General features: G+C 34.4%; 1 protein-coding gene across 1 annotated transcript in view; it reads left to right on the top strand.

The window, feature by feature from the left end:
* Positions 1–21,301, top strand: part of TRDN (triadin) — a 310,496-nt gene that overhangs the window by 261,844 nt on the left and 27,351 nt on the right. Inside the window, exons 34-39 of the mRNA XM_037731458.1 lie at positions 7,587–7,607; positions 12,262–12,288; positions 13,186–13,224; positions 16,727–16,762; positions 17,506–17,550; positions 20,457–20,480. Coding sequence (XP_037587386.1) covers positions 7,587–7,607; positions 12,262–12,288; positions 13,186–13,224; positions 16,727–16,762; positions 17,506–17,550; positions 20,457–20,480 — 192 coding nt within the window. The remainder of the gene's footprint in view (positions 1–7,586; positions 7,608–12,261; positions 12,289–13,185; positions 13,225–16,726; positions 16,763–17,505; positions 17,551–20,456; positions 20,481–21,301) is intronic.

Here is a 21,301-nt window from a genome sequence, read left to right as displayed (position 1 = left end):
CTTAATTCTTTTAAAATGTCATTCAATTTTTACAGTATGTAATACTTCACATGGTTCAAAAACTGAAGCATATATGAAGCTAACTGCAAAAATCTCTCTCTTTTTTATTAAATTCTACCAGTTCTTATTGCAAAAAATATCTGATAATATCCTTAGGTATTTATTTATATATTTAATATCCATACATAGGTATTTATATTTAGCCATAGTTAAATTATATATATATATATATAATTGTACTTTAGATTCTGAGGTACATGTGCAGATCATGCAGAATTGTTGCATAGGTACATACAAGGCAATGTGGTTTGCTGCCTCCATCCCCCTGTAACCTATATCTGGCATTTCTCCGCATGTTATCCCTCCCCAACCTCCCTACCCACACTGTCCCTCCCCTAGTTCTCCCCAACAGACCCCAGAGCGTGATGCTCCCCTCGCTGTGTCCATGTGTTCTCATTGTTCATCACCTGTCTATGAGTGAGAACATGTGGTGTTTGATTTTCTGTTCTTGTGTCAGTTTGCTGAGAATGATAGTTTCCAGATTCATCCATGACCCTACAAAGGACACCAACTCATCGTTTTTTATGGCTGCAGAGCATTCCATGGTGAATATATATCACATTTTCCTTGTCCAGTCTATCATTGATGGGCATTTGGGTTGGTTCCAGGTCTTTGCTATTGTAAACAGTGCTGCAATGAACATACGTGTTCATGTGTCTTCATATTAGAACGATTTACAATCCTTTGGATATATAACCAGTAATGGGATTGCTGGGTCAGATGGAATTTCCATTTCTAGGTCCTTGAAGAATCGCCACACTGTCTTCCACAATGGGTGAATTAACTTACACTCCCACCAACAGTGTAAAAGTGTTCCTATTTCTCCACATCCTCTCTAGCATCTGTTGTCTCCAGATTTTTTAATGATTGCCATTCTAACTGGCATGAGATTGTATCTCAATGTGGTTTTGATTTGCATTTCTCTAATGACCAGTGATGATGAGCATTTATTCATATGTTTGTTGACCTCATAAATATCTTCTTTTGAAAAGCGTCTGTTCGTATCTTTCACCCACTTTTAAATGGGCTCGTTTGTTTTTTTCTTGTAGATCTGTTTTAGTTCTTTGTAGATTCTGGATATTAGCCCTTTTTAAAATGGGTAGATTGCAAAAATGTTTTCCCATTCTGTTGGTTGCCAGTTCACTCTAATGATTGTTTCTTTTGCTGTACAGAAGCTCTGGAGTTTAATTAGGTACCATTTGTCTATTTTGGCTTTTGTTGCCATTGCTTTTCGTGTTTTAGTCATGAAGTCCTTGCCTATACCTATGTCCTGAATGGTTTTGCCTAGGTTTCCTTCTAGGGCTTTTATGGTGTTAGGTCTTATGTTTAAGTCTTTAATCCATCTGGAGTTAATTTTACTGTAAGGCGTCAGGAAGGGGTCCAGTTTCTGCTTTCTGCACATGGCTAGCCAGCTTTCCCAACACCATTTATTGAACAGGGAATCCTTTCCCCACTGCTTGTTTTTGTCAGGTTTGTCAAAGATCAGATGGTTGTAGATATGTTGTGTTGCCTCCGAGACCTCTGTTCTGTTCCATTGGTCTATATCTCTGTTTTGGTACTGGTATCAAGCTGTTTTGATTATTGTAGCCTTGTAGTATAGTTTGAAGTCAGGTAGCGTGATGCCTCCAGCTTTGTTCCTTTTGCTTAGGATTGTCTTGGCTATGCGGGCTCTCTTTTGGTTCCATATGAAGTTTAAGGTGGTTTTTTCCAGTTCTGTGAAGAGGGTCATAGGTAGCTTGATGGGGATAGCATTGAATATAAATTACTTTGGGCAGTGTGGCCATTTTCGCAATACTGATTCTTCCTAGCCATGAGCATGGAATGTTTTTCCGTCTGCTTGTGTCCTCTCTTATTTCCTTGATCAGTGGTTCATAGTTCTCCTTGAAGAGGTCCTTTACATCCTTTGTTAGTTGTATTCCTAGGTACTTTATTCTCTTTGTAGCAATTGTGAATGGGAGTTAACTCTTGATTTGATTCTCTTTAAGTCTGTTATTGGTGTATAGGAAAGCTTGTGATTTCAGCACATTGATTTTCATATCCTGAGACTTTGCTGAAGTTGCTTATCAGTTTCAGGAGATTTTGGGCTGAGACGATGGGGTCTTCTAAATATACAATCATGTCATCTGCTAATAGAGACAATTTGACTTCCTCCTTTCCTAATTGAATATCTTTTATTTCTTTTTCTTGTCTGATTGCTCTGGCTAGAACTTCCAATACTATATTGAATAGAGAGGGCATCCTTGTCTAGTGCCAGATTTCAAAGGGTATACTCCCAGTTTTTGCCCATTCGGTATGGTATCAGCAGTGGCTTTGTCGTAAATAGCTTTTATTATTTTGTGCTATGTTCCACTGATACCTAGTTTATTGAGAGTTTTTAGCATAAAGGGCTGTTTAATTTTGTTGAATGCCTTCTCTGCATCTATTCAGATGATCATGTGGTTTTCGTCTTTGGTTCTGTTTATGTGGTGGATTACATTTATAGACTTGCATATGTTGAACTCGTCTTGCATCCCCGGAATGAAGCCTACTTGATTGTGATGGATAAGCTTTTTGATGTGCTGTTGCAATCGGTTTGCCAGTATTTTATTGAAGATTTTTGCATCCATGTTCATCATGGATATTGGCCTGAAGTTTTCTTTTTTTGTTGAGTCTCTGCCAGGTTTTGGTATCAGGATGCTGTTGGTCTCATAAAATGATTTGGCAAGGATTCCCTTTTTGGATTGTTTAGAATAGTTTCAGAAGTTGTGGTACCAATGCCTCTTTGTATGTCTGGTAGAATTTGGCTGTGAACCCATCTGGACCTGGGCTTTTTTTGCTTGGTAGGCTATTAATTGCTGCCTCAACTTCAGCCCTTGTTATTGGTCTACTCAGGGTATCTACTTTCTCCTGGTTTAGACTTGGGAGTGTGCAAGTGTGTAGGAATTTATCCATTTCTTCCAGGTTTACTGGTTTATGTGCATAGAGTTCTTTGTGGTAATATCTGATGGTAGTTTGTATTTCTGCAGAATCGGAGGTGATATCCTCTTTATCATTTTTTATTGCATCTATTTGATTCTTCTCTCTTTTCTTTTTTATTAATCTGGCTAGTGGCCTATTTCATTGATTATTTTGAAAAAGCAGCTCCTGGATTTATTGATTTTTCAAAGCGTTTTTGTGTCTCTATCTCCTTCAGTTCTGCTCTGATCTTAGTTATTTCTTGTCTTCTGTTTGCTTTTGAGTGTTTATTAATCTTGCTTCTCCAGATGTTTCAATTTTGATGATAGGTTGTCAATTTTAGATCTTTCCTTGCTTCTCATGCGGGCATTTATTCCTATATATTTCCCTCTAGACACTGCTTTAAATGTGTCCCAGAGATTCTGGTACATTGTGTATTCATTCTCGTTGGTTTCAAAGAACATCTTTATCTCTTCCTTCATTTCTTTGTTTATCCAGTCAACATTCAAAAGCCAGTTGTTCAGTTTCCACGAAGTTGTCCAGTTCTGAGTTGGTTTCTTAATCCTGAGTTCTAATTTGATTGCACTGTGGTCTGAGAGACTGTTATGATTTCTACTTTTTTGCATTTGCTGAGGAGTGGTTTACTTCCAATTATGTGGTCAGTGTCAGAGTAGGTGTGATTTGTTGCTGAGAAGTATGTATATTCTGTGGATTTGGGGTAAAGAGTTCTGTAGATGTCTATTAGGTTTGCTGGGTTGAGACCTGAGTTCAAGTCCTGGATATCCTTGTTAATTTTCTGTCTCATTCAACTGTCTAATATTGACAGTAGAGTGTTAAAGTCTCCCACTATTATTGGGTGGGAGTCTAAGTCTCTTTCTAGATAGTTGAGAACTTGCTTTATGTATCTGGATGTTCTTGTATTGGGTGCATATATATTTAGGATTGTTAGCTCTTCTTGTTGCATTGACCCTTTTACCATTATGTAATGCCCTTCTTTGTCTCTTTCAATCTTTGTTGGTTTAAAGTCTATTTTATCAGAGACTAGGATTGCAACTCCTGCTTTTTTTTTCCATCTCCATTTGCTTGGTAAATCTTCCTCCATCCCTTTATTTTGAGCCTGTGAATCCTTGCATGTGAGATGGGTTTTCTGAATACACCACACCGATGGGTCTTAACTTTTTATCCAGTTTGCTAGTCTGTGTCTTTTGATTGGGGCATTTAGCCCATTTACATTTAAGGTTAACATTGTTATGTGTGAATTTGATCCTGCCATTTTGATGCTAGCTGGTTGTTTTGTCTGTTAGTTGATGCAGTTTCTTCATTGTGTTGATGGTCTTTACCATTTGGTATGTTTTTGGAGTGGCTGGTGCTGGTTGTTCCTTTCTATGTTTAGTGCTTCATTCAGAAGCTCTTGTAAAGCAGGCCTGGTAGTGATGAAATCTCTCAGCAATTTCTTGTTTATAAAGGATTTTATTTCTCCTTTGCTTATGAAGTGTAGTTTGACTGGATATGAAATTCTGGTTAGAAAGTTCTTTTCTTTAAGGATGTTGATTATTGGCCCCCACTGTCTTCTGGCTTGTAGGGTTTCTGCCAAGAGATCCACTGTGATTTGATGGGCTTTCCTTTGTGGATAACCCGACCTTCCTCTCTGGCTGCCCTTAGCATTTTCTCCTTCATTTCAACCCTGGTGAATCTGACAATTATGTGCCTTGGGGTTGCTCTTCTTGAGAAATACATTTGTGGTGTTCTCTGTATTGCCTGGACTCGAATGTTGGCTTCCTTGCTAGGTTGGGAAGTTCTCCTGGATAATATACTGAAGAGGGTTTTCCAGCTTGGATTCATTCTCTCCACCACATTCAGGTACACCTATCAAATGTAGATTAGGTCTTTTCACATAATCCCATATTTCTTGGTGGCTTTTTTCATTTCTCTTTGCTCTTCTTTCTCTAATCTTGTCTTCTCATTTTATTTCATTGAGTTGATCTTCAACCTCTGGTATCCTTTCTTCTTCTTGGTTGATTTGGCTATTGAAACTTGTGTATGCTTCCTAAAGTTCTCTGGTTGTGTTTTTCATCTCCATCAGGTCATTTATATTCTTCTCTAAGCTGTTTATTCTCATTAGCATTTCATCAAACCTTTTTTCAAGGTTCTTAGCTTCTTTGCTTTGGGTTAGAACATGTTCTTTTAGCTCAGAAAAGTTCACTATTACCCACCTTCTAAAGCCTCTTTCTGTCAATTCATCAGACTCATTCTCTATCCAGCTTTGTTCTCTTCCTGGTGTTGAATTATGATCCCTTGGAGGAGGAGAGGCATTCTTGTTTTTGGTGTTTTCATCCTTTTTGCACTGGTTTCTTCCCATCTTTGTGGATTTATCTACCTGTGGTCTTTGTAGCTGGTGGCTTTCTGATGGAGTCTCTTAGCAGACTTCCATTTTGTTGATGCTGAAGTTGTTTCTGTTTTTTAGTTTTCCTTTTAACTGTCAGGCCCCTCTGCTGTAGGCCTGCTGGAGGTCCACTCCAGTCCCTGCTTGCCTGGGGATCACCCGCAGGGGCTGCAGAACAGTAAGGGTTGCTGCCAGTTTCTTCTTCTGTTGTCTTTGTCCCAGAAGGGTACCTGCCAGATGTCAGCCTTAGCTCTCCTTTACAAGTGCCTCTTTGGATATACAGGGATCAGGGAACTGCTTGAGAAGACAGTCTGTCCCTTATAGGTGCTCAAGTGCTGAGCTGGGAGCTCCATTGTTCCGATTAGAGCTTCTGGGCTGGTATGTTTAAGCCTGCTGCAGTGGAACTCATAAGTGCCTTTTTCGCCAGGTGCTCTGTCCTGGGAATGTGGGGCTTTATTTATAAGTTCCTGACATGCTGCTGCCTTTTTTCAGAGATGTCCTGTCCAGCAAGGTGGTAGTCTAGCCACAGTCTGCCAGCAGGAGCATTACTGAGCTACTGTGGGCTCTGCCCAGCTGCAATGTGAACTTCCTGTTAGAACTGCCTAGGTAAGGGCAGACTGCCTTGGTAGTGGCAGAGTGCCTCCGTAATGGTGGATGTCCTTCCCCCTACTGAGCTGGACATTCCTGGGTCCACCTGCACTTGCTGTGAAACTCCCAATCTAGAGCATTTTTCAGATTGCTGGTCTTTGTTGTGGGTGGGACCTGCTGAATCAGATCACCTGGCTCCCTGTTTCAGTTACCTTTTTTTTTTAGTTGAATGGGAGGCTCTGTATCCCAGGCATTCTGGGTGCCTGTTGAAACAGCCACCTGGGTTTGTGCGAGTTTTTGTGTGGAGACCCACAGTGCCAGCTAAAACAGCCATGCTGGAAACTTGTGGCACCTTTCAGCCCAGGAATATCCTTGTCTGTGGGCAGTAAAAACTCTTGTGAAAATGCAGTGATCACTCACCCTCTGCATTCTTCTCACTGCGAACTGCACTCCAGATCTGTTCCTATTTGGCCATCTTCCCTTTCTCAGTTACTTCTTAATGTATCCTTCTATCATTATCTTTCTACCTGTACAAATATATATATATACACACACACACACACACACACACACACGCCACTTTTGTTTTTCTTACACAAATATTAACATGCTATAAATTATACTGTCACTAGGTTTTTCTATTTCAGAATATATCTTGAAGCTTTTTTACATATCAGTACATAAAATATTTCCTAAAAATAGTGTTTTATTGTATGTTTGTACACAGTTAACTTAATTAGACTCTAATTGATGTATGTTAACGTTGTTTTAAAAGTCTCCTTTAAAAATGTATACTAATATATACCTATCTAGTTTTGTTAATTTCACAAATTAATTAACAATATGTCTAGTTTTATTAATTTTATGGGAAAAAATCTTTAAAGTAGATTTTTTTTTGTAAGAGGGTATATTAAATATAGTTTGAATAGATATTCCTAATTGCTCTCTACAAAAAAAGTATCAAGTTGCATTCCCTCTGTTAACATGCTCATTATTTGACTTAATTTTAGATGATTCAAACCTTCTGCAATCATAGCTAAATCTTGTCTACTTTTTATGAAGGAATAGAACTTTAGATGTAAGATGACACAGTTAATGTTTTTAGTTAACAAATTTTAGAAGACATGCTATACTGGAAAAAAATAGAATGTCTTTATGATTTTTTTTAACCTACCACCCCTTAATTTCTGAGATTTTATAAATTAATCTTGTTCAACATACTGGATTGGGAGAATGTAAATTCTTAGTCTGAGCTAATATTAATATGTATTCTAAAAGGACAGTGACAGAATATGTATTTTATGCCATTTCAGAAACAGTAAGAAGTTCAGATTATTGTGAGTATTCATTAATATTGTATGAAATCAAACATGAAGTTTTACAGAAATGAAGAAGAGACTAAAAAAGATTCCATAGTTTCAGGATTTACTGTTCTGTAGGAAACTCATTGAGAGTATGACTTGAAAATTATTAAAAATACACTCCCTACTGTTCATTGTAGATATAAGTTTAGGCTTATTCTTATTTTTACTGTAAAAAGCAAAAATAGGAAATGTAAAGAGCTGATATATTATCCATAGACAGAAAATTATCACTCATTTTCTTTTTTTTTTCTTTTAAGACAAACCAAAGCCAGCTCCAAGTAAGTGTACCATTTTAGAATTTTAAGAATGCCCTATTTCATTGTTTTGATTTCATCATTTCTTTGAGTTATAAATGAAGTTAAAAACGTATGGTATGTTTGTTAATGTAATAGCCATCATACTATTACCATATAAGTGAGTCTGGTTGACACAGGATATTGTGTGTACAAGCATACCCTGGAGACAAAAAGCACAACCAAAGGAAAATGGGTACATCAAGAAGCCATAGACCAATAAGCACATGAAGAGATATTTAGTGATTCAAAAAATGCAATTCAAGGAAAATTAAATGTCATTGTACTGGCATACCTCGAGATGTTTTAGGTTTCATTCAGACCACCACAATAAAGTGAATTTAAACTAAGTCACGCAATTTTTTATTTTCCTAGTGCACATCAAATTACGTTTATACTATACTGTAGTCTATTAAGTGTGCAAGAAGATTATGTGTAAAAAATGTACATAGCTTAATTTAAAAGTATTTTGCTGTTAAAATACTTTTATTTTAACCTTCATCATCTGAATCTTCAGCAAGTTGCAATACTTTTGCTGCTGAAAGGCCTTCTCTCGATGTTGATGGGTGCTAATTGATGAAGGTGGTAGTTTCTGAAGGTTAGGGTAGCTGTGGTAATTTCTCAAAATAAGACTTAATAAAATTTGGCACACTGACTCTTTAACAACAGATTTCTTTATAGTGCCTGTAGCTATTTTACAGCATTTTACTCACAGTAGAATTGCTTTCAAAATTAGAGTAAACATCTCACACTTGACTTCTGCTTTATCAACTAAGTTTATGGAATATTCTAAATCCTCTGTTGTCATTTCAGCAATGTTTGCAACATCTTCACCAGGAATAGATTCCATATCAAGTGTCCCTTTTCTTTTCTCATCCTTGAGAAATAACTCCTCATCTGTTCAAGTTTGTTCACGTATTAAAGCAATTAGGTCACCACTTCCTTTTCTAATTCTTTTGTTACTCCCAACACATCTGCAGTTACTTCTACTGAATCCTCAAAGTCACTCATAAGAGTTGGAATCAATTTCTTTCAAACTCCTGTTGATACTGACATTTGGACTCCCTCATGAGTCACAAATGTTCTTAATGGCATCTGGAAAGGTGATTCTTTTCCAGAAGACTTTCAACTTACTTTGCACAGATTCATCAGCTGGGTCACTATATATGATACCTATAGCCTTACAAATTGTATTTATTAAATAATAAGACTTGAATGTCAAAATTTCTCCTTGGTCCCATAGGCTACAGAATGGATCTTGTGTTCACAGCCTTGAAAACAATATTAAACTCCTTGTATATCTCCATTAGAGCTCTTGAGTGACCAGGTGCATTGCCAGTGAGCTATAATATTTTGAAAGGAATCTTCTTTCTTAGCAGTAGGTCTCAACAGTGGGCTTAAAACAGTCAGTAGTAAATCATGCTGTAAACAGTTGTGCTGTCATCTAGATTTTGTTATTCCTGTGATAGAGCACAGGCAGAGTGGATTTAGCGTAATTATTAAGCGACCTAAAATTTTCAGAATGATAAAGAAGCTTTGGCTTCAACTTCAAGTCACCAGCTTCATTAGCCTCCAACGAGAGAATCAGCCTGTCTTTTGAAGGTTTGAAGCCAGATATTGACTTTTCTCTCTAGCTATGAAAGTTCTAGATGAGATCTTCTTTCAATAGAAAACTATTTATTAAGTTGTTGTTGTTGTTTTAAATACAGGGTCTTACTCTGTCACCAGGCTGGAGTCCAGTGGGGGGATCATACCTCACTACAGCCTCAAACTCCTTGGCTCAAGTGAACCTCCCTAGAAGGCTATTTTGTCTACACTGAAAGTTTATTGTTTATTGTAGCCATGTTGGTCAATTATCTTAACTAGATCAGGTTAACTTTCTGCAGCTTCTATTATCAGTATTTGCTGCTTCACCTTGAAATTTTATGTTATGCAGGTGGCTTCTTTCCTTACATTTCACGAACCAACCCTGCTAGCTTCCAACTTTTCTTCTGCAGCTTCCTCACTTCTCTCATCCTTCACAGATTTGAAGACAGTTAGGGCCTTGCTATAGATTGAATTTTGGCTTAAGGGAATGTTATAGCTGCCTTGGTTTTCTATTCAGCCCACTAAAACTTTCTTTGTCTCAGCAATAAGGCTGTTTCCCTTTCTTAACATTTATGTGTTCACTGGAGTAACACTTTGACTTTCCTTCAAGAACTTTCCCTTTGCATTCAAACTTTGGCTAACTCTGGTACAAGAGGCCTAGCTTTCAGCCTGTTCTAGCTTTCAACATGCCTTTCTCACAAAACTTAATTATTTCTAATTTCTGATTTAAGGTGAGCAATGTGCAAGTCTTTCTTTCTTGTGAATACTTTGAGGCCATTGTAGGGTTATTAACTGGCCTAATTTCAAAACTATTGAGTTCTCAGGAAACAGAAAGGCCTAAAGGAAAGAGAGAGAGAACTGGTGAATGGAAGTCCCAATACACACTTTCATTAAGTTTACCACCTTATATAGGTGTGGTTTGATGCACCCAAAACAATTATGATAGTAACATCAAAGATCACTGATCATAGATTGCCATAACAGATATAATAGTAATGAAAAATTTGAAATATTGTGAGAATTACCAAAATGAGACAGGGAAATGTGAAGGAAGCAAATGCAGCTGGAAAAATTACACCAATAGACTTAATTATACGGGATTGCCACAAACTTTCAACTTATAAAAAACGTTGATACCTGAGAAGCGCAATTAAGTGACGCACTATAAAATGAGTATGCTTGTATTATACTCATTAATCCTTGAACATGTATTTATTGAGCAGCTATTAGAAATATGACACTGAACCAGGATATATGAGGGAATGTATATCATGTTTTCTGTTGAGATACCTGTTTTGCTAACACATTAACCATGATAACTAATACTCATGCAAAAAAAAAGTAATTGTATCTCTCTCTTATCTACTTTCAATTTTTTGTTCAGATGTGTTGAATCAACACAGTATGAAGACCCCTCTAACAGTTATTATGTGGGTTGAGAAAAAAGAGTACATAATATATGTTCTCAATTTATTTAATTTTAACACATTAGCTTTTTATTTTCTAATTTTTTAAAGCCCTGAGGTACATTTTATTTTGTAATTCAAAATCACTAGGGTTTTCTGAACATTTTAAACAATTATAAAGATGCAACAGTGAACAATGAAGCTATTTATTTTATACTATTAAAGTATGCAGACCGTATCCTGAATTAAAATTTGAACATTTCAATCCAAAGTGTATCTGGATGTTTTATTTATATGTTTTAATACCCAGAACTAACCTGTTTTCTTAACAGCATATGACAGATTCCTTAATAATGCAGCTACAATTTACTTCTTAATGGATTAAATGCCAATTTTAAACATTAAGTACAGCTTTTAGGCTGGAGAAATTCTCTAGCAAAGTTTGTGTTATTGCTGCTAATATGAACACTCTTACCAAAATTAAGGGTTAAAATTCAAAACTAGAGTGCTAATATGAAACATCACCATAAAGCCATACTGTATTTTTATGAAACATTATTCATTGTATACCATCATCGTTATAAAATGCTTTAATTCCTTTTTATGAATTTTGAAAATAGCTCCCTAAAATAGTTATGTAAGACTGATAAAACTGATATCATATTTATAGAAAACATTGATATTTTATGAGAGATATTTCTTAATCTTTCAGATAATTTTTATTTTCTGGAAATGTTATTGTTTGAAATTATTTGTGACAGAAAGTTGATAAAAACTTGCCAGGTTATACATAAAAATGCTAATCTGTAAATTTACTGAAGGATTAAGAAGAAAGCATGGTTCTGAATTATCATAGGCAAAAAGCAAATATAATTTTATGTCTTCTAACACTTATCACACTGTAGTCACCATGAGTTGAGTTTGTTTTTATTATCTCACCCCACCACCCCACTCAATTGCATTTCTGACAGCATCTTATAAATGAAGATGCTTTAATAAGCATTCTATGAATTAATGGTTGCATGTATCCATGAAGATTAAAAATTTGTGTAACAGATTTATAATTTGTAATTAGGAAAATCAACCAAAGAATTTAGAGTTGATTAATTAAACCACGTATGTTTTTTAATTTTTTACTTTTCATTTTATTTTATTTTTAACTGTGTGAGTACATAGTAGTTGTATATATTTACGGGTACATGAGATATTTTGATATAGTCATAAAATGCATAATAATCAAATCAAGGTAAATGGGGTATCCATCACATCAGCATTTATCATATTTTTGTGTAAACATTCTACTATTTTAGTTATTTTAAAATGTACGCCAAATTATTATTGTTGACTGTAATCATCCTGTTCTATCAAGTATTAGATCTTATTTATTCTATCTAACAACTTCTATCATATTTAAACAGGCTGTTTTAGATTTATTGAAAATTTGTCTTATTTTCAAAATAGATGCCTAATTACAGTTATCAGAAATATTAATCAGGAGTACATTTCTTTGCCATTTTGAGATATGTGCCTATTGTAATTTAGAATGAAATGTCAGAAGATAAGTTTCAATTGTCTGCTATTGAATAAAAAACTATACTTTTTCTTATTCATTTTTTCTTTTTTTTTACATTCTTTTTTTTCTAAAGAAGAAACATCAGAAGTCACAGAATCAGGTAAATGTTTACATTTTCAGAGGAGATAAGATAGAGTGGTGGAAACAGTATGTAAATTTAAGTCTCTAGCTGTATAACATTTAGAAAATCCCTTAGTTGCTCAAATTCCAGATATTCTGAACTGCAGAACAGGCATAATGATGTCCCAAAAGGCTTGTTAGAAGGACTAAATGATGTAACATATGCACTTTTATTACATACAAACTTGTAAGCCACTATTAAATATTGTTTTTCTTCCCACATTTGTCTAAAAAGCATAGCAATAAAATTATCAATTTACCAAGACTGCTTTGAAAACTGGATCCACATTTTGCTTAGAAATATTGTGTAACTTTTTATTGCTTTTATTCATTAGTTTACTCATTGAGTTTTCATCATGCCAGGCAAATTCTTATTTCCCAAATATAAAAATTTAACACGTAGTTGTTTGTCCTGTGTTTCTAGTTTAAGCCAATTAACAAAGGCATGGCTTATTCTAGCTTCTCTTCAAAGCATGAAAGGAAAAGGGAGGAGGTAGAAAAGAGGGTCATGCCTGTAAGTAACCAAACTACTCAGGAGGGTGAGGAGGAAGGATTCCTTCAGCCCAGGAGTTTGAGGGCATATAGAAAGACTCAGTCTCAAAAAAACAAGAAGAGGAAGGGGAGGAGGACAAAAAGAAGTAAGAGGCAGAGGAATAAAGGACTTGGAGGAGGAAGCAGAGGAGCAGGAGGAGGAGGAGAAATTATGACCCGATAGGTGACTACATAAGCAGAATGACCAAGCATAATAAAAAATGAAGTGGGAGAGTCATGACTCCCACCACTCTAGGATTAAGTCTCATCTCCAACTGTTTACTCCAAGAATTAGTAAGAAAGCCATGTTTTTTAAAATGATTATTTCTTGTTGTTTTCCCCCCAGGGAAGAAGAAAACTGAAAAATCTGAAAAAGAAAGTAAAGGTAAAGATGATATTTTAAGATATGTACATCAAATTAGCCACAAAAACAAAGGGAGAAAAATATACAATTATACAAATTATATGACTTAAAAGCAGTTGATGAAAATGAAGACACGGATTTTATAGCACGTATTATAATTGCAGTACATTACAATTCATCATGCAAAACGTATAGGTATTTCATTTTTATTAAACACCTAAAAGGAATAGGAATGTAAAATCAAAAGCAGACTCTACCTGTTACTAATAAATTAAAGCTATAGACTTCTTTTCATAATCACTCCTGAACTGTGAATATTGCCTGCACAAAATTTAATTCCTCACCTTAAGAAGACTTATTAATAAATATATTACCTTGTTATGAAGAAAGTGGAAAAGATCCAAAATCAATAATTAGAAGAACTAGAGAAGAAGCAAGAACAAACAAATTCAAAAGCTAGCAGAAGTCAAGAAGTAACTAAGATCAGAGCAGAACTGAAGGAGATACAGACACAAAAAATCCCTTCAAGAAAATCAGTGAATCCAGGAGCTGGTTTATTAAAATGATTAACAAAGTATATAGAACACTAGCCAGAGTAACAAAGAAGAAAAGAGAGAGGACTCAAGTAGACACAATAAAAAATAATAAAGGGGATATCACTACTGATCTCACAGAAACTACCATCATAGAATAATATAAACATCTCTATGCAAATAAATTAGAAAATCTAGAAGAAATGAATAAATTCCTGGGCACATACACCCTCCCAAGACTAAACCAGGAAGAAGTTGAATCCCTGAATAGACCAATAACAAGTTCTGAAATTGAGGCAGTAATTAAGAGCCTAACAACCAAAAATAAAATAAAATAAAATAAACCCAGGACCAGATGGATTCACAGCAGAATTCTACTAGAGGTACAAAGAGTAGCTGGTACCATTCCTTTTGAAACTATTCCAAACAATAGGAAAAGAGGACTCCCTAACTCATTTTATGAGGCCGACATCATCCTGATACCAAAACCTGGCAGATACATAAAAAAAAAAGATAATTTCAGGTCAATATCCCTGACGAACATAGATACAAAAATCCTCAATTAAATACTGACAAACTGAATCCAGCAGCACATCAGAAAATTTATGCACCACGATCAGGTCAGCTTCACCCCTGGGATGAAAAGCTGGTTAAACATATGCAAATCAATAAACATAATCCATCACATAAATGAAAACAATGACAAAAACCACATGATTATCTCAATAGATGCAGAAAAGGCCTTTGATAAAATTCAACACCCATTCATGCTAAAAATTCTCAATAAAGCTGGTATTGATGGAATGTATCTCAAAATAATAAGAGCTAATTATGACAAACCCAGAGCCAATAGCATACTTAATAGGCAAAAGTTGGCAACATTCCCCTTGAAAACTGGCACAAGACAAAAATGCCCTCTCTCACCACTCCTATTCAAGATAGTTTTGGAAGTTTTGGCCAGGGAATCAGAAAGAGAAAGAAAGAACTAGTATTCAAATAGGAAGAGAGGATGTCAAATTGTCGCTGTTTACAGATGACATGATTATATATTTAGAAAATCCCATCATTATAGCCCAAAAATTTCTTGAGCTGATAAGCAACTACATAAAAGTCTCATGATACAAAATCAACGTGCAAAATCCACAAGCATTCCTATACACCAATAATAGAGCCAAATCATGAGTGAACTTGCACTTACAATTGCTATGAAGAGTATAAAATACCTAGGAATATAACTTACAAGGAATGTGAAGGACCTCTTCAAAGAGAACTATAAACCACTGCTCAAGGAAATAAGAGAGGACACAAACAGATGGAAAACCATTCCATGCTCATGGATAGGAAGAATCAATATCATGAAGATGGCCATATTGCCCAAAGTAATTTATAGATTTAATGCTATTCTCATTAAGCTACCATTGACTTTCTTCACAGAATTAGAAAAATCACTTTCAATTTCATATGGAACCAAAAAAGAGCCTGTATATCCAAGACAATCCTAAGCAAAAGGAACAAAGCTGGAGGCATCATGCTACCTGATGTGAAACTATACTACAAGGCTACAGTAACCAAAACAGCATGGTATTGGTACCAAAGAAGATACACAGGCCAATAGAACAGAACAGAGGCCTCAGAAATAACACCACACATCTACAACCATCTGATCTTTAAGAAACCTGACAAAAACAATGGGGAAAGGATTCCCTATTTAATAAATGGTTTTGGGAAAATTGTCTATCCATATGTAGAAAACTGAAACTGTACCCCTTCCTTACACCTTATGCAAAAACTAACTCAAGATAGATCAAAGACTTAAATGTAAGCCCTAAAATCATAAAAACCCTAAGAGAAAACCTAGGCAATACCACTTAGGACATAGGCATGACAAAGACTTCATGACTAAAACACCAAAAGCAATTGCAACAAAAGCCAAAATTGACAAATGGAGATCTAATTAAACTAAAGAGCTTCTGCAGAGCAAAAGAAACTATCATCAGAGTGACCAGGCAACCTACAGAATGGGAGAAAATGTTTGCAATCTATCCATCTGACAAAGGACTAGTATCCAGAATCTACAAAGAACTTAAACAAATTTATAAGAAAAAAAACAACCCATCAAAAAGTGGACGAATATGAACAGACACATCTCAAAAGAAGACATTTATGCAGCCAACAAACATATGAAAAAGAACTGATCATCACTGGTCATTAGAGAAATGCAAATCAAAACCACAATGAGATACCATCTCATGACAATTAGAATAGCCATCATTAAAAGGTCATGAAACAACAGATGCTGGAGAGGCTGTGAAGAAATAGGAACACTTTTACACAGAAGGTAGGAGTATAAATTAGTTTAACCATTTTTGAAGACAAAGTGAAGATTCCTCAAGGATCTAGAACCAGGAATATCATTTGATCCAACAATCCCATTACTGGGTGTATACCCAAAAGATTATAAATGATTCTGCTATAAAGGCGCATGCCCAAGTATGTATATTTAAGCACTATTTATAATAGCAAAGACTTGGAACCATCCAAATGCCCATCAATGATAGACTGGATAAAGAAAATGTGACACATATACACCGTGGAATACTATGCAGCCATAAAAAAGAATGAGTTCATGTCTTTGCAGGGACATGAATGGAGCTGGAAACCATCATTCTCAGCAAACTAAAACAGGAACAGAAAACCAAACACTGCATATTCTCACTCATAAATGGGAGATGAGCAATGAGAACATATGGACACAGGGAGGGGAACATCACACACTGGGATCTCTTGGGGGATGTGGGGCTAAAGGAGGGATAGCATTAGGAGAAATACCTAATGTAGATGTTGGATTGATGGGTGCAGCAAATCACCATAAAACATGTAACACCTATGTAACAAACCTGCATGTTCTGCACATGTATACCAGAACTTGAAGTATAATTAAAAAGATAAATAAATAAATATATTACCCTGTTACTGTTTCTTCTATACAGAAAAAGCCGACATGAAGCACCATAAAGAAGAAAAAGGTAATTTTTTAAAAGAATGAAAAATAGAATGCGAAGCCCTGAAGCTAAAATACTTTAATCAAAATGTATTTATATCATTTGAAAAAAAAAAAACCCTTTTTTTTTAATGTATGTGATGAGTGCAAGTCTGATTAAAAGAAGAAATATGGTAGTTAATTGGTGGATATGAAGTAACGGCTTTGTCACAGCAGCAATGGATGGCAGGCCAATGCATGCAAATAAGCATTGATTTATTGTGCTGTTGATGAGGAAGGTAGAAACTGAATCACAATGATGCCTTTTTTCTTAACATTGGGTTTATTTATTTAGCAAACTACACCATATAATATGACAATTACTGATTTGAGTATAACTATCCGAAAAGCTTACAAAGGTCTTCATTGTCAAAGAAATAATCTATTGGATCATAAGGAGAACATTCTTAGACATGTAAGAATAATTGTCAATGACAAAATAACTTTTTTTGTTTATCTCCAAATCCAGCTAATCAGAATGACCCAATTAATTTTCTTCCTACATTCATGTTATACCTCTGTTTATAAAAAAATGTTTAGTGCTAACACTGATTTTTGTTAAGTGCCAGTTGGATAGAAGACAAAATTTTTGAAAATCACCTTGAGAAAATATTTATAACACTTAAATTATCCTCATGTCTTTAAAGCTTAGCATTGAATTGAGACAAAGTTTTTATGAAAATTTATTATTTAAATTTATATTTTAATTTACATTTTCCTTATTTACAGTCTCAACAAGAAAAGAAAGTCTTCAATTACACAATGTGACAAAAGGTAATCTTGAATTACATAAGTACTATGTTGGTATGGAAATACCTGAATTATGTTGTTGCTTAATATTAATATTAAATTATTTTGAAACAAAGAAATCTAGAAGATACACACTTCTAGTAGCAGAGGAAGTGGACAGGTAGAAAATCTAGCAGAAAGCTTATATTTCAATAGAAAATAAGAAAATGCAAAGAAATCAGAACTGTTAGCAGCATATAAGGTGACCAAAATATTCTGTCACACATCAGAAGAAAACGTTTACAATTACAAAAGACTTTTAGCATAAGTAATGTCAAAAATAATATGGTAGTGAAAATAAATGTAACTGGGATTTATTTTATCTATGACTAAATAACATGTAGTTAATATCATGAATATACTTTTTATTATTTATAAATTCAACCTTTAAATTAATTCTACCTGGACACAAAATAGGCAAATGCCAGCATGCACAATGCAGATTTTTTTTTCTTAAAAAGAGGATGATGAATGATCTATTTGCTGATATTATTATCATAAAACTATAAATTAAGCTTATGACTAAATTATGTAGCCTTATGCAAATTCAATTACTTAAAAAAGTGCTTTAAATTCTAAGGTGCTAGGTAAACATATCATAACTAAGCCAACTATTTTCATTCATAGCAAATCCATAGATCTCTAGTAGGGGAAGGAAAAGCTTTGTTTTTCACTGACTCCCTTTTCACTGCTCACTGTGGTGTGTATTCCTGAAATGACTAGACATATCTAGACATACCATTTCACATAAAATTATTAATAATGTATTTATAGGTATCACTAATATTAAGAGATAAAACTTTCAATAGAAGGGCAAATTACATTTGTATAATAATATAGCGGCACAATTTTTATATTGAAAGATTCTTTTTAAAATATTGTTTAATATCCTTTGAGATAATCAGCCAGAAGGATGAAAAAAATACTTAATTAGAAAGTACATGGCTGTATCTTCTTCCATTATTAGTTTACTTAATCATTACTAAAGCCCAGTTATCATGCCCAGTTTAAAGACCAGATAAGTACAATGAAAGTAAATCTAACATCTCAAGAGTGTTTATATGGTACAGACAAGATTTGGCTCCAAGTTTGAATGTTTCCAAACACTATAATGGTTAAGGCCATCGATTCACACTTCATTATTCTATTATGCTGCTGTAAATAAAAGGGAAAATTTTCTGCCAATCAGAGCAGTCCAAGGATAGAGCACATTCCGCTTTGCCTCCAAGGGGATGATCTATTAGAGATCTGATTGGAGGAAACCTCTGTAACTCATCTGTAACACAGGGATTCAGAATTTGGATTTAGACTTCTTTGTTATGTGAATCTATCATTTTAATGTCTTCATATTGTAAAAACACAGTGAAGAAAAATGATTACATATGAAAGCACAAAGTCCTGCCGGGCGCGGTGGCTCAAGCCTGTAATCCCAGCACTTTGGGAGGCCGAGGCGGGTGGATCACGAGGTCAGGAGATCGAGACCATCCTGGTCAACATGGTGAAACCCCGTCTCTACTAAAAATACAAAACATTAGCTGGGCATGGTGGCGCGTGCCTGTAATCCCAGCTACTCAGGAGGTTGAGGCAGGAGAATTGCCTGAACCCAGGAGGCGGAGGTTGCGGTGAGCGGAGATCGCCGGGGGGAAAAAAAAAGAAGCGCAAAGTCGAACCCAGAGATAGTTGAGAGCAGGCATATTCTTATTCATTCCTTCGTTTAACAGATAGTTTATTGTATTCGGTGAAAGTTTATTTTTTCCCTAAATTCCTGTCTTCCTAATCAAAGGTAATATTTTTAAAGAAAAAAAAATAACATGTTAGTCTTAGTGAAATAGTTTTCTAAACTGTTTACTTCATAATTTTATGCATGAAACATACTACTGTAATAATACTAAACATATGTGTCCCAGCTGAAAGTGTTTTTTAGAAAATTAGAAATAACCTAATTTTTATAAATTTTTAATCCTTAGGTTTATGTTAGAAACTCTACAAATCTCAAAATAAATCATGTAAAGCAGGTTGCTTAAAAATTATATTTTCTAGCCTGGCTCTTTAAATGAGACTAATGTTAGAATGGAGATGTTACTAGTCTTGTTCAAGAAGTTAGAATGTCTGCTCTAGTATTTGAGACAATAATTTCACCTTAGTTATTTTGTCCATACAGTTTAATAGAAAAGCATAGTTCGTTGAAGGAGAATAACATCTCATGGAAATAAATAAATTATTATTAAAAGTAAACTTATTTTGCATGTTGCTTTTTAAGATTTATTTTCTAGTCTGGTAATTATTTATCTGTTAAAGAAAATTAATTCTAAATATATTTTATAAAATTTGGGAATTTAAAATAAAATATTTAGCTGTTACATAATACAAAGTAATTTTATTCAAGTTAAGTATAATAATAGTTGAGCCCAAACACTTAATTTAACAAAGATTCTGATTTAGTAAGAGTATTTAAAAAGCATATATATTTTGTGACCCTTTGATGAATAGCTTTTCTTGATAAGTGACATATTTTCTTAGATAAAATAGATTAACCAAGATATTCAAAGATCAGCCAGGCATAGTGGTTCACACCTGTAATCCCAGCTACTTGGGAGAAAGGGGAGGGAGGATTGCTTGAGCACAGGGAATTTGAGGCTGCAGTGAGCTATGATTGTACTACTTCATGTCAGCCTGGGCAACTGAGACCCCATTTCTAAATAAAAATTTTAAAACAATTAAAAATTAAACAAAGACTCATGTTGACAGGCAATAGAGGATTATATTTCTTCATTGACTCTTAAATAATAAACAAGAAACAAAATAATTCAATATTTTTTAAAAGTCCACCAATGTATAATTTCCTTGCATTTTATCTCAGTTAAACAGAACTTTTTATCTTCTCTTTTTAGCAGAAAAACCTGCAAGAGTATCAAGTAAGTACAGTTTGTATTAATGAGTTTTTTGATACATAGTATCAATTTTAAGATGAAATTCATAAAATATTTATATTTTTGATGTGTCCAGAGTTAGTTTATTCTACACTAAATCCTCTGACAGTAATTTGTTAGCTTTTATCTTTACTTGTATTGAAATTAAACAACAAAAAAAAACTATGTCATTTGAAATTACAGCTTGTAACAGAAATCCACTATTATATTTTCAAGTCTGAAAATAAAAGTGACTTGCATTTAAATAAATAAATCTTTATCTGTCTTAAACTGTCAATCACTAGAAATTTACTAAAGACCACATGTGGTTGAACAGTGACGCTTTTGCTGATGTTTTCTGATGTTCATTAACCTAAATATAATTGTATATCTAAGAAAAACAGCATAGTTAGGAATGAATGTATCTCCTGTATTATAAACCACAGCTCGCAGAATAGATTCTTTAGAATATCAGGATCCAGGTACAGATAGAAATTCTATGTATATAAGATATAACTGTAAATTTTCTTACAAGTTCCTAAAATTCAAGGAAAAACAATGTATCTTTTTTTATTTCCATATTTATACAAAAAAAGATAAATAAATGCCATCCAATCCAAAGTGTGACATATATGTCATTTTAATTTTCCAGCTGACACATTAAAAAGCAAAAACAAACAGGTGAAAATAATTTTAGTAATTTTATTTTATTTAACTTACTTTATACAAATATTATTTCAATATATATTCAATATAGAAATGCATTGATCCTCTACATTCTTTTTTTGCATTGAGATTTTGAAGTCTCATGTGTATTTTATACTTAC

Source organism: Cebus imitator, unplaced genomic scaffold (assembly GCF_001604975.1).
Source record: "Cebus imitator isolate Cc_AM_T3 unplaced genomic scaffold, Cebus_imitator-1.0 Scaffold400, whole genome shotgun sequence".
NCBI lineage: Eukaryota > Metazoa > Chordata > Mammalia > Primates > Cebidae > Cebus > Cebus imitator.
This window is presented reverse-complemented; position numbering and strand designations above follow the sequence as displayed.